This window comes from Akanthomyces muscarius, chromosome 4, assembly GCF_028009165.1.
Source record: "Akanthomyces muscarius strain Ve6 chromosome 4, whole genome shotgun sequence".
Lineage (NCBI taxonomy): Eukaryota > Fungi > Ascomycota > Sordariomycetes > Hypocreales > Cordycipitaceae > Akanthomyces > Akanthomyces muscarius.
The window spans coordinates 408,496-421,620 of NC_079244.1; the positions used below are offsets into that span (position 1 = coordinate 408,496).

Genomic DNA, 13,125 nt, shown 5'->3' on the forward strand with positions numbered 1-13,125 from the left:
TACGACTCTGTCTACCTGGATGGGCTACACCGAATCAAGAGCTGGGGGCGTGGCGTCATCTAGCTCGGAGGCCGCGGCCAACAGCCTGACACGACACCGTAGGGCGCGCATTCCTTGGTGCGGGCGCTATCGGGTAAATTCACTCCGCATGACGACGGATCGTGACGTACCGTTGACCCGTTTACTTCCCGTTATCTATAGTCTTGCTACATACCAGCTTGACACGGGCGCATTTTATGAGTGCGCAAGCAGCTCGTCCAAGTACCATCTACACGGAAAGCCGACTCTTCATACTCTTGCCTCTGCCAAACTCGGCACCATGTTTGAAACCTTTGAGTCCTTTACTGTCAAGACAGAGACAGATCCCACCATTGAGATATTCGGCCGCATCAGCAAGAATGCCGACTCGCAACTGCCGCCGGTACTCATGCTCCACGGCTTCCCACAGAGCCATCACATTTGGCACAGGGTCACCGAGCAGCTGGTCCAGCGCTACTCCATTGTGCTCATCGACATTCGCGGTTACGGCGCCTCGTCCAAGCCCAGCGAGCTGCACCACTATGCGAAGAGTGCCATGGCAAAAGACTGCATAAGCGTGATGGACTCACTCGGGTTCACCGATCACTTCTTTGTCTGTGGACACGACCGTGGCGCACGAGTTGCGCACAAGCTCTGCGTCGACTTCCCGTCGCGGGTGCAAAGTGCCATGCTGCTGGACATCTGCCCAACACTAGCAATGTACACTGCGACGGACCAGAGATTTGCCTCTGCCTACTTTCATTGGTTTTTTCTGACACAGCCCGAACCACTTCCAGAGACCATGATCAACGGATGTCCCCGCCACTTTGGCGAGTTCTGTCTGGGAGTCGCAGACGACGGAAAGAATCGAGGGATATATGATCAGTCCTGTCTTGACTACTATCTAAGCACGATGGAGCATCCAGAGACGGTCCACGCGATGTGTCAGGACTATCGAGCCAGCGCAACGCTCGACTTGGACGAGGCACGAGATGACTTGAACAAGGAAAGATTGATTTGTTGTCCGTTGAGGGTTCTCTGGGGCGATCAAGGCGTTATTGAAAAGTGTTTCGATGCTCTGCAAGAATGGCGAGCTGTGACGGCCAAAAGCGTGGTCGTCGACGGTCACAGTGTTAAATCGGGCCACTTTATTCCCGAGGCCGCGCCGGATGATGTGGTGTCAAATATACTAGATTTCTTCAAGTAGAGCGACACCCCGAATGCAAGCACTATCCTCTGCTCTGTCTGCTTCTCTCATTCCTTGTATCTACTGGCCGACCAACAGCATGCTTGGAAAAGTGCGGTCCTGGGCTGAGCCGCCACTGACAGGATGGTGTGGTCCTGGGCGTACTCATGCAGGTCGTCCTGCACGCTGCATGCAGGCTGTGATGCCACACAGTGGTGGTCAGCAACGTAGTCACGCACCCGATAGCATGGTCATGCAAGACGGTCATGGAGCCTGTTCGTGGTCATGCTTCTACACCAATCGCCGTTCAAATGTCAAAAAGACCCCGTAGCCGAGATAGTCGGGTATTCTTTTAGGCGACTGCCTGGTTGACATCCGCAGCCCGCCCTGTGACTCGAACGCCCATCCAACGACGACGAATGCGGCACCCCACATTCGTGGCTTGTCTACTGGTACTCATGGACATCAGTCCGGGTACACGAAACGCATGAAATGATGTACGAGATATAATATGCTACCGTATACTTCATGCAACATGCAGTGAGCCCAGGTCACTGGAAGCGCAATTCGCCGGCACCAACAGAAGCTCTCCGATACTGCCAGAACCACCATCATGGCAGCCAAAGCAAGAATCATCAAATGCACTGGATCGCCGTATGAAATTGGCTTCAGCCATGGCTCTTCTGCATCAGATGAGATCCATGGCAACATTGGCTTGTACGCCGATTTCTTCCAAGACAGGGCCAAAATAAACTGGGAACAGGCCCGGGAGCGAGCTTCGGCGTACATCCCCTTGCTGTCCGCCAAGTATCCAGAAATCCTCGAGGAGATGAAAGGCATCGCAGACGGCGCCGGTAAGGGCCTGTCCATGGAGGACATTCTCACTCTGAACGCGAGGAGCGAGCTCGGGCTCACCAACTTTGCCGACGGCTGCACCTGTATCAGCCAGCAAGGCCCAGAAGGACGCATCTTTCTCGCGCAAAACTGGGATTGGCTCGTAGTCCACCTCGTTGTTCTGCACATTATCCCAAGCGACTCGTCTCTACAGATGCAATTCATGTGCGAGGCCGGGCTCGTGGGCAAGATTGGGCTCAACTCGGCAGGTGTGGGCACGCTGCTCAACGGGATCCTCGCCGGCGCGCAAAGCCAGGACAAGTTCCCCATTCATGTCCTCCTGCGCCGCATCCTGCAGTTCGCATCCACCTTTGACGAAGCCCTTGCCATCGTCGAGGAGTACGGCCTCGCAAGCACCTGCAACATTATGATTGCGGATGCCAACGGCAAGGCAGGCAGCATCGAGTGCTCTCCCCACGGCAGCACGGTGATCCCCCCGCGCGGGGAGACGTTCCCGTTTGTCGGGCACACGAACCATCTATATGCGACGAACCGCCCGCTCGCTGCCGTGGACCACCCAGAGGAGAACTCGTTTGCCCGGTTGGCTAGGATGGATGAGCTGACGAGACACGACACCGAAAAGGGTGTGCAACCGAGCTTTGCCAGCATACGAACGAGGCTGTGTGATCAGCAGGGCTCTCCGGATTCCATCTGCCTGGGGAAGCCGAGCGATGACGCCGTTGGCATGGACAAGGTGACGACTGTCAGTACCGTCATCATGGAGTTGAGCAGCAAAGTCGCCCAGTTGACATTGGGAAGACCGTGCGAGAATTTACCTATCCTTGAGTGGACGATGAGCGGTCTGCATTAGATGTGTAAAGCTGCATACCTTCAATGTTTTTAAAAAATCGTTGTATAGTTGTAAAATAATACATGAATCATACTGCATACCATAACTGTAGCTAGCTCGCCTGTTTCTTCCCTTTACTAAAGCTTCTGCAACTCAATCAAGTATCTCAAACTTGGTCAGTATATTCTTGTCCGCAAAAAATGGTCTCAATCTATCCGCCTCCCTTTCGCAGCCGTCCAGCCTCCCACCTCGGCACTGTCTTTGGTACACGCGCAGCTCTGTAGTCCTATTCCTTCAGTTACTACAATTACAGAAGTCTAATCATGCAATGTACATGTTGGCAACAGGAGAAGTGGTTTTGTCTTATGATTAGCGGCGGCATGATCGATTGATTGAGTCTGGCTAGGTACTCTTGACGTAGCAGGCCCAAGGCAGCCTGGCGGCTATCACGGGGCATTGCGAAAGTTCATCAGACTTCTCTTTCCTCGCTCATTAACATGATGGTACTCTGACTATCGTAACCGCTAAGAAGAATTATTTCTCATTTGACTCGAACTGTGAGCTGAGACAAGATATTCTCGCGCGCCGTCAGACGACAATCCAATGTGAATGTAATATCATCTACTGAAGTTAATATACGGGGTTAATTAAAGGTTTTTCTCATGCTACTTTAGGCAGCTGCCGCATGTATGCAATTGAGATGTGACTGCGGCTGCAGCTACGCAGGGTTCAGACAGCTCCCGTTTGCAATTGTGCCCAACCCCTCACCAGGCACCTAACCTTTCTGTTTTCCACCTCCTCTTTTCAAACCGAAAACTCCTGCATCCGCTGTATCATCTCGTGAAGCAATAACAGCGGAATCATGGCGGAAATCGAATTTGGCAGGTGAGTAGGAGAGGCGGCAGCAGCCCGCGGCACAAGGCTAATTTCGAGCAAACAGCATCCTTTCGTCCAAACCATGTCGTTTTCTGATCGGGCCGCAGAAACGAGAATTCTTCGTCCATGCGTCACTCGCCGCGAGCCAATCTCCGGTCATTGATTCGCTGGTCAATGGGTCCATGAAGGAAGCAACAAGCGGCTGCACTGTGTGGGAAAACGTCGACGAGGACACATTCGTTCGATTCGGCCAGTACGTGTACACCAGAAACTACGAAGGCAGTGCTCCGTTTGTTCGCGTGGTACCAGAGCCAACTGCGCAGAAGTTGGACGGATTGAGCGAGAATTCCGTCGAACCTGGCCAGCCGGCTGTTCGCACAAACATCGCTGAATCCAATGCCCCCGAACCATCAGACGACAATTTCTGGGGAAATTTCACGATCTCCTCGTCAAAGGCCATAAAGAAGGGCAAGAAAAAGAAGGACCGTCTCGCCAACCTGCTCAGTGACTTTGACGAAGAGGTCGAGAACTTGGCACCAGTAGTGCCGTCGCCGCCAACTTCGCCACAAACAATAAAAACTGCATGGGACAGTTTCCAAACACAGCGTTCCTACGAATGCGGCGTCGCTGGTCCTCATCTCTGCCCCATCAACAAAGACAGCCAGAGCGAGTACAAGGACGTCTTCCTCTCCCACGCGCGGGTCCACGCAATGGCAGCCTGCTACGGCATCGAGGCGCTCGCGCAGCTGGCCCTCCACAAGCTCCACCGGATCCTGTGCCAGTTTACGCTGCATGAGGACAGGATCTGCGACTTGGTGGCCCTGCTGCGCTACTGCTACGAGGCGGACGAGCGGCCGCTGCTGCGCGAGCTCGTGAGCGCCTTTGCCGCGTGCCACGCCAAGCGGCTGTGGACAAGCACCGAGTTTCAGGAGCTCTTTGCCGCGCACGGGGAGCTGTCGAGGGCAGTCATGGGGAACATCGTGGAAAGGATGCAGTAAGAGACGATGCTGCAGAGGAGCCTTGCAGAGTGGTGTATCTACTTGCCAAGAACATTTGCGTAGGGCATGTAATGCGAAGCGTTTGTGACGAGTCCATCGTCCACTTGGTTGATCTCAACAGCTGTTAAAGTCTCAGACAGTCAGAATAATGTAACACTTCCAATCAACTTGGGCTTGAAAGATTCGCATCTTCAAGCTAATACCTAAGGACTCAGACGGGAGCTGATGATGGATCATGGAGGTACATGATGTCCGGTCTGTGTGGTTGAAGGGCATGCCATGGTGCGCGTGATGTCTGGGTGGTTAGGTAGGCAGGTAGTATTTGTAGTGGTTTACAGGTGCGCTGCAGCTGGGCGATGCGCCGTCGACTGCTGCAAACCCGCTGTAAACCCGCTGGACGCGGGCGCATAGGTACCTACGGTACCTAGGTAGGTAGGTAGGTAACTGACCTGCTATTCCTCCAGGAGCCCATCTATAGATCCAACATCTACTCATGACCAGACATGTGTCCTTGATTAGTCCTCCTCTTGCTTTCCGGCACCTGCATTAGCCTCCTGCAGTCGTCAACTTTGCCGGCCATTGCGCGCACCAGAGGCCCAAGCTTGGCTTCGCAGCGAGACAGCGAGACAGAGGCCCAGCAGTGAGTGCTGTTTGGCGTCTTGCTTTTACTCAAGTGTTGTATCTTAGGTGACCTCGCCCGCTGTAACAGAGCCAGAGCCGTACCCGGTACCTCCTGCAGGCGCCTCCTTCCGCGGTGATGCATGTACCCCTGCCAGACAGCCCACTGTACCGCCGGCCCGCGCAGCGACCTGACACCACTTGGCGGCATGCTTGTGCCTGTCCTGTGCCTGACTGAGTGCCTGCCACTCACTGCCTGCCTGCCTGCCTGCCTCTCTCTCCCGCCGCCCTCCTCTCGTCTGTCTGGCTGCATCCAAATCCTCCCTCGCGCCCTTGCCGACCCGCGACCGTTTTATCTATCCTGTTCCCCCCCCTCCCTCCTCGACAACATCGGCATTTTTTTCTTTCTTTCTGCGGTTTCCGGAACGTTCGTCTCATTCTTCCCGGCCAAACCCATCGTCCTAACCACCAGGGGCTCTCGTCACACGCCACACCTCATTAATCCCAAAGGGGCCCCAATCTCCCAGCTCTCCCGACCAGATACCCCCCCTCCCCTCCAAACCCGCCCGGTCTCTCGCCCGTCTGCTCAGGCCTTCATTCGCCAACGCAAGCCCGCTTCCAGGGCTCATTCATTACGTCGACCTCGTATTCACTCTCGACAAGTGATCAACCCGCAAGACGTCTTCATTTCTTCGCCTTTGTTGCAATAATCGAGGCCCAAAGCGAGCTTGCGCGTCCACCTGCCCCTACCCACGACGACCAACGACCAACACCTCGACATTCCGAAACGTAAAGCTGGCCAGCCTCCAAAGCGATCCGTCCGGACGACGATAGCTTTTGCAACCGCTGGCAGGCGACACCATCCGCCTCGCCTGTGTTGCAGAAAAACCTCCCCTCCTCTCCCCGGGGGCCTAGCTGCATCGCCCGCTTCGCCACGGGCGCCGCCAACCTCACACCAACCGCAACCACGCCCAGCCAGTAACCCATCATGGCTTTCGAGGGCGGCACCGCCTACGCAGAGTCGGACGCCGATGACGAGTACGAGCGCAGTATGGGTGGCCACTCTCCCGTCGGCGACTCGGAAGCCTCCCCCATCGATTCCGAGATCTCAACCTCCACCGAGCACACGCCCACAACATATGGCCGTCACAGCAGCGCCGACCGCCTGCCCGAGACCATCATCTCAGAGTGGACCGTTGACGAGTGTGCCGACTTTATCAGCAATATTGGCCTCTCCCAGTATGCCGACCGATTCATTGGTAAGTATGGCAGGAGCTCGGTCTCGAGGGGCGCGCGAGCGACAAGAGCTAACTTGACGGCAAAGAAAACGAAATCGTCGGCGAAGCTCTGGTGGCCCTGCTTCATGACGATCTCAAGAGCATGGGCATCGCCAGTGTCGGCCACAGATTAACCATCCTCAAGAGCGTATACGATGTAAAAAAGGCACAGGATATACCCATGGAGTCGGATCACTACCTACCAATGTGTAAGTACTGCAGCGTCATGCTGTTGCATCTGCTAATCTGTCGCAGCTGCCGATGCCGAAGCGCAGTATGCTACCGCAACCCTCAAAGATATCAAGCACCTCGTCGAACAGCTGAGGCTACGCGACGAGCGGATGAACCTGCTCGAGACGGACCTGCGACGCATGACGGACGACTTTCGACGGTTACGGGAAGATGTTTTGCCCGCTCTTCGATTCGCCAAGGATGCGCAGCAGCCGCTGCCCAATCTCACCCCTGGCACCCAGGGATACACATACGAGGCTGGCACCATCTCGAGTCCTGGCCCGACGCCTCCGGGTGGCAGCACTGGCGTTGGTGGCGTAAAACGACAGTACTCGCAACGCAAGATTCTGATAGGAGCCACACCGAAGAGCTCATCACCCACACAAGCCGGCCACGAACGAACGATTGCCGAGCAAACGCTAGACCCTGCCAGCGCCGCCGAGCGCGCTGTTCTGTCGTCGACGCATCTCGCCGCCATGAACGGCGCTGGTCAAAGCTCGTCCTCGCCCGGATACTCGCCCAACATACCCTCTCCCACATCACCACAAAATTACATGAGCGGCACGACGCTCGCATCGCGCTCCTACCGCAGTGAGACGGCCACACCGTCGATACGAAACTACAGCGAGTCCAACGCCGGCAACGCCCCGCGACGGCGCGAGACGCCCGTGCCCGACACGCCCAACCATCCACCCGGCTCGGTAGAAATCTTCAAGTCGTTTCGGGTCTCTATGGAAGACCCGTGCTACAAGGTTCTGCCAGCGGCCTTGCGCAAGTACCAGATCAATGCGCCCTGGGACCAGTACGCCCTGTACATTGTATACGGCGACCAGGAGCGGTGCCTGGCCATGGATGAGAAGCCTCTGATTCTATTCAAACAACTGGATAAAGAAGGCAAGAAACCAATGTTTATGCTGCGCAAGACGAGCAGCGCTCCGGCGGATGGCGACCCAGGCAGTGCAGGCGGTGCGAGAGGCACCTCTTCGACGGGGTACGATCCGCCCGGTGGTATCATATAAAATATGGCCATTGGGCTTTGCTTTTTGCACGAACCGGCCTCTTCTTACATATATACACTTTACACCTTGACACTGTTCTTTTTCTTTTATGGGCATAAAAAGCATGGTGTATGCACAAAACAGCAAATGCGCGTCGTCGCTGAATATGGGGAATCATGCCGGGTTTTCATTCAGATGTATAAATTCATTCTACGGGTGAATTTGATCTAGCTTATAGCTAACACTCAGACATTATTATCCCTTTTCATCTTGGATGTTCTAGCACTGCTGTGTGTAGCCTGTGATGTACTTGCTTCCTAGCGTATCCCCGTCGTGTACCTGATCCGACTCCTTGATGACCATTGCTGCTTTTTGTATACTTGCAGCTCGTAGCCCCATAATATTGCGCTCGTGAAATGTGTATAAATCTGCCGACATGCAAGCAGGGTGCATGCAACCAGACTGCACGTGGCTACCAGTGAATCATGCTAAAGGGGATGCTCGAGACGGGATGCTTGGGATTCAAAGTATCCTTGGCATTGCTCTTTTGCGCCTCGGCATCTTTGGCGCTGGTGTTTGAAGTTGTGCCCTTTTCGGCTGGCGAGGAAGAAGTTGGAGAAGCGGTTGTGTCTTGCGATTTCCTCAGCAGAGGGCTGTTGGAGTCGACAGATGCGCGGGTGTTGGCTTTGGCGTCCATGATGGAAGTGTTGGGACGTTGCGTATTGGGGAATGGTATTTTTTTTTTTTTTTGGAATTTAGCAAGCTGTAACAAATATGTATACGGGTGTTTGAGTAGTTGCTGTTTGCCAGTCGAGAGCATGGGGAGTCATGGGTATATGTAATCCGGCTTGGAGCGAATATCGCCGACCCTCCGCGCTCCAGGCCGCAAGCCTCGTATGCACAACTCAACAGCGCCGGGTCAGCCACGCACTCTCCTTGGGTGTATGCATGTCCGATGACTGAGACGAGTAACAGAAGACGGTGGGGGTGAGCAATAGGCGAAAGGCGCGAGTTTGTCGTGACGAGTTCTGGGCTGCTGGGGACCGCGACTTGTCCGATTTCGGTACGCCGATGTGTGATTACGCCAACGTCGTCGCCTTGAGAGTTTTTTTTTCTTTTTTTTTTTTCTTGCTATAATACAACAGGCACGTAATGTCCCCTTCAGCCTTGCAAAACGCAGTGGAGAGTGCAAATGATTGGGGAGCATGGTGGGGGTTGCCAGGCACGAGAGGCGACGACGTGGGTTGACGAAAAGTGCGAATGCGTGTGTGTGTGTGCCTGTGTAAGTCTACGTGTCACGGCACTTGACTAGATGACGGGGGGCCGCTGATCAATTGACAGGGCGGATAGCTGAATTGGGAGAATGTCACTCGAGGGAGTGAGTGATGAGACGAGACGATGGAAGCCGCGTCAAGTCATGACAACCATGTTCATGACCCATTACTTTCAAGGTCGGGCCGTTTCCTTGTGTACTTTTCCGCTTCTTAATTCATGGCCCCGGCAAGTTCTCAATCGGTAGGGCTCGGCCAACCTTTAAGCCAATTGAGGTACAAGGACTTCGCACAACCAGGGTGTGCTATGCCGATGGACTGAGACGTCGGTGCTGGCTAGCTCGATGGGTAGTGCAATTGCAAGGCTAGCGAATAACAACAAGAAGAAATAAATAAAAGGCAAACAAAATGAATAGAAATACAGCTATTCCACATGCTAAAACCAGCCGTTGCGTACCAACATCTCCACTGGCTTGCGTGGCTTTTGCTAGGAAACCCAGCTGAATTGGTTGCGGAGACGAGTGAATCTGGGGACTCCAGCCTTGCTTGGTGAGTCAAACGTTAAAAAACCGTCCTTGTGATGCGTATGCCAACTTTAATTTCTTGCTTATTTTTTTGCGCTTTGTTTTGTCAGCCTTGTGCGTTTTCCAATGTTACGTCTTGTCGCACCGCCAGGTTACGGATTGCATGGAGTTAGGGCTGCATCGGCGGCGACGATCACGGCTGTGTATGCGGCGCACCATCCGATTGGGTTCTTAACTTGCGGTGGTAGCTCAAGAAAGACTTCTACATTATGGATTTTTCTTCTGGTGAATTTGGAAAGAGCTCGAATCTTGTATTCACCCAGAGAACAGACCGGAGCAGCCTGCAGGCTGCGCCTGGCCGGCGGCGTAGTTGACCAGACACCATCACAGGCAATGAAGCCCACTGCTAGCAAAATCTGCCTTATACGGAGTTCTGAGAGCGCTTATAGAAAGACCACAAGTCTGCAAGGATTTTCCGGATTCGTCCTTGGTCAGGTAAAGCAAGCCGAGGGCTGGCCGGCCGCTGGCGTTTCGTGTGCGTGGCTGGGCTTGATTGACGTGAGCCGGCTGTACGACCTGAGCAGGAGCAGAGCAAAACACCGCTTCGCTTCGCTTCGCTGCCCCAACGAACTGCTTTCTGGACGGGACGCCACCTCCCAGCCTCACATGCTCGCCAAGCCGCTGTCGAGAGAGGCGCAAGGCTACTTGACTCTTGCAAATACTGCTTCCCCAGGTCCAAGTCAATTTCATCATTTTTTCCCCAACACTCTTCATCGTCTCCATCCACCATCATCTTTACGACTGGAGAGCTTCTTTTGCAGCGAACGCCATGATAGCCGCACGCGATACAATACTACCGTCGTGAGAGGGCGACAGAGAGAATTTCGACTACGAGAGACACTTATTACCCCATTCATACCACGGCCTGGATGATTCGCAATTCACTACCCGAAAACCCGACTCTCAGACAGCGGCGCCCACGGCAGCACACGGACATGTCCACCATAACTCACATGCCGACCGCACGCCTCGGGCGTGCCGTCGCCGACGACGCTACCGCGAGCAACCACACGGCAGCCTACAACATCATTGACCGTCTCGGGGGCGGAGGGCCAGGCGGCCAGCTCATCGTCCGCGGCTTCTTCATGGGCATCGCCTTTGGGCTGCTGGTCGCGCTGCTGTTTTGCTGCTGGTACCCGTGGCTGCACATGCGGCACCGGGACCGACGGAGGGCGGTGCGGCGGCTCCTGCTGCGGATGGACAGGCCGCGACGATTCCGACGACGACGACGGGAGGAGCACGAGGTTGCGACGGAGACGGCACAGGCGCAGACGCAGACGGAGGCTGAGGAAGGAACCGCGACGATTATGACGACGGCGACGGGGAGGGCGACTACCTCGGCGGCTGGTGCTGCTGCAGCGCCATGAGGGGAGCGGGGATAGATGTGTGGAATTTCTTGATCTATGGCCTTGGGGGTGGGGTTAGGATTACGCTGCTGAGGATATAAATACCGAGCGAACATTAAGCGGAACAGTACATTTTTTACGATTCAACAGACTCTTGAAAATGTGCATGCTATTGGGACAGAGTTTGGCTTTATGCATGGACATTCCCAGGGTTGCCTTGGCCGTGGAGATGAAAATCCGGGGAAGCTCTCAGCGGTAGCGCCCACTAAACTCAGTGGGCTCTAGCGGCTACATCACAGCATGGGCCATCACCTTGCAGCAATGTGCATGCGTGTAAAAATAGCACACCAGCGCACGTCCCATTCCATCCTTTCTCAGCTTCATCCGTGCCCCTCAAGCCATCTTTCTTCCTTCAAGACACACACAACACACACACACACACACACACACACAAATACATGTCAACCCCAGAAAATGCTAGAGCCTGGCCCCCACTGAGCTGCGCCTCGCAGCACCACTTCAGGAGGCGCCCAACCTGGAACTGAAGCTTGATCCTCCTCCGCTACGCGCGCCTTTGAGTCGACCTCTTGTTAACAAGAGGCAATTTTTTCTTCAAGACAGGATACGCACAAGTCGGTCTCACTTTTGTCTAATTTTGCCCAATTTTCTCTCTCTGCTTCGTTCGGTCCTTTTAACCCCTTTGCTTCTGCACTGCCACACCATCATCGCCAGAGCCAGGCAAGAGAGTATCATGTTCTTGATTGACATATGGGGTAACAAGCTACACCACCAGAGCTTCCAGGCATTACCGAACGAAGGGCTCATGTACCTGGCCGCTGCTGGTGGCCTTTTCTCCTTTTTTTTCTTCATTTCTCCAATCGCAGCTTCCACCGAGTCGCCAAGTCGCCAAAGTAATGAATGGCCAATTCTCGCATTGACATCTACATAAATCCGAGTCCACCACCGCCGCGCTCCCTCCAAAGAACGCGGAAACTCAAAAGCCGCGAGCACTTTTTCTACCGCTTCCACTAGTACCTTTCTTTTTCCATGGCCGTCCAAAAATAGGGATGGGAAAAAAACCCGATCAATGCATGCAGCTACTCGGAAGAGAAAGAAAACCCCACGCTGCATAATGCACGCAGTGCCCAGGCACGCCACTATACCCCAACGCCGTCCCCACCCTTACCGTACCCTTTCTACGTTTGAACCTGCATGTTAAATATTGAATTGCAGCATCTATAAATGCACAAATCAGAATTCTCACGCCATCAGTTGCCCAATTCGAAAACACCCACCCCCCGAAAAAGGCTCACTACATGCAAGCACGGTCCGTAACGTTACCCAGACTGACATGGTTCTTGACTAACACAGCACCATACCCGGTTACCCTAGACGTCAACATCGATGACGGAACCATACGCGAGACCACCGCGAGGCCAGACGAGAGTAATATGATCCTCTTCTCCAACTTCCAACTCATTCCGTCTTCCGTCGCATATCCTTTCCGCTGCCCACTCTCCGATCCTGGTGCTGCCAAGGTGCTGCCCTTTGCGAATCCACCCATGGCCTCCACGTTGTGTTTCACATTCACCCAGCGCAAATCACATCGCCAGTGCTTACTCGTACGCGTTCAACAGCTGTTAAAACCGCGTTAGATCCAGCTCGAGACTTGGCAAAATAGCCTTCTATTGTAAATATACACCTGCTATGTACACCTTCCGAAAACCTCATTACCATCCTTCCCATACGTCTACAGCCATGCCACGTGCCGTCGTCTCATCCCCTCTTGCGAGTGTACAAATCATGCCCAAACGCCATAGACACACCAGCCTCAAGATGATTAAATATGATTAAAAATGGCGCCCACCTGGGCTGCAGCCCTCCTTGCAGCAATGCTGCACGGGAGCAAAGAATGAAGTAGAATGCTGCATGACAATGCCGACTTCAACAACGCGGTTCTATTCAAAACCAATCCGCCAATCACTCAACGACATTGTGCTCCACGTGATTGTTGTCCTTTTGCAACTGAAAATGATGA

At 54.2% G+C, this 13,125-nt stretch overlaps 7 protein-coding genes across 9 annotated transcripts; 6 read left to right on the top strand and 1 right to left on the bottom strand.

Annotated features, from left to right (window-relative positions):
- Positions 1–19: 19 nt before the first annotated feature.
- On the top strand, positions 20–1,225 carry LMH87_010762 (uncharacterized protein; the record flags this gene model as incomplete). The annotated part of the gene is made up of 2 exons (XM_056199791.1): positions 20–117; positions 202–1,225. The coding sequence occupies 2 exons, from the start codon at positions 20–22 to the stop codon at positions 1,223–1,225; spliced, it is 1,122 nt and encodes a 373-aa protein (XP_056051705.1).
- A 592-nt stretch (positions 1,226–1,817) lies between these two features.
- On the top strand, positions 1,818–2,909 carry LMH87_010763 (uncharacterized protein; the record flags this gene model as incomplete). 3 transcript variants are annotated; one of them, XM_056199792.1, is made up of 2 exons in its annotated part: positions 1,818–2,554; positions 2,620–2,647. In XM_056199792.1, 2 exons carry the CDS (start codon positions 1,818–1,820, stop codon positions 2,645–2,647), a joined length of 765 nt encoding a protein of 254 aa, XP_056051707.1. The 3 variants fall into 3 exon arrangements, with proteins under 3 accessions (XP_056051707.1, XP_056051706.1, XP_056051708.1); XM_056199793.1 differs by lacking the exon at positions 2,620–2,647 and having other exon boundaries at positions 1,818–2,437; positions 2,490–2,529; XM_056199794.1 differs by having other exon boundaries at positions 1,818–2,909.
- Positions 2,910–3,750: 841 nt separating this feature from the next.
- Positions 3,751–4,762, top strand: LMH87_010764 (uncharacterized protein; the record flags this gene model as incomplete). Its single annotated transcript, XM_056199795.1, has 2 exons — positions 3,751–3,773; positions 3,829–4,762. 2 exons carry the CDS (start codon positions 3,751–3,753, stop codon positions 4,760–4,762), a joined length of 957 nt encoding a protein of 318 aa, XP_056051709.1.
- Positions 4,763–6,368: 1,606 nt separating this feature from the next.
- Positions 6,369–7,907, top strand: LMH87_010765 (uncharacterized protein; the record flags this gene model as incomplete). The annotated part of the gene is made up of 3 exons (XM_056199796.1): positions 6,369–6,639; positions 6,705–6,866; positions 6,913–7,907. 3 exons carry the CDS (start codon positions 6,369–6,371, stop codon positions 7,905–7,907), a joined length of 1,428 nt encoding a protein of 475 aa, XP_056051710.1.
- A 451-nt stretch (positions 7,908–8,358) lies between these two features.
- Positions 8,359–8,583, bottom strand: LMH87_010766 (uncharacterized protein; the record flags this gene model as incomplete). Its single annotated transcript, XM_056199797.1, has 1 exon — positions 8,359–8,583. The coding sequence occupies one exon, from the start codon at positions 8,581–8,583 to the stop codon at positions 8,359–8,361; it is 225 nt and encodes a 74-aa protein (XP_056051711.1).
- A 2,111-nt stretch (positions 8,584–10,694) lies between these two features.
- On the top strand, positions 10,695–11,108 carry LMH87_010767 (uncharacterized protein; the record flags this gene model as incomplete). The annotated part of the gene is made up of 1 exon (XM_056199798.1): positions 10,695–11,108. One exon carries the CDS (start codon positions 10,695–10,697, stop codon positions 11,106–11,108), a length of 414 nt encoding a protein of 137 aa, XP_056051712.1.
- A 1,221-nt stretch (positions 11,109–12,329) lies between these two features.
- Positions 12,330–12,742, top strand: LMH87_010768 (uncharacterized protein; the record flags this gene model as incomplete). Its single annotated transcript, XM_056199799.1, has 2 exons — positions 12,330–12,414; positions 12,480–12,742. The coding sequence occupies 2 exons, from the start codon at positions 12,330–12,332 to the stop codon at positions 12,740–12,742; spliced, it is 348 nt and encodes a 115-aa protein (XP_056051713.1).
- Between the last annotated feature and the right edge of the window lie 383 nt (positions 12,743–13,125).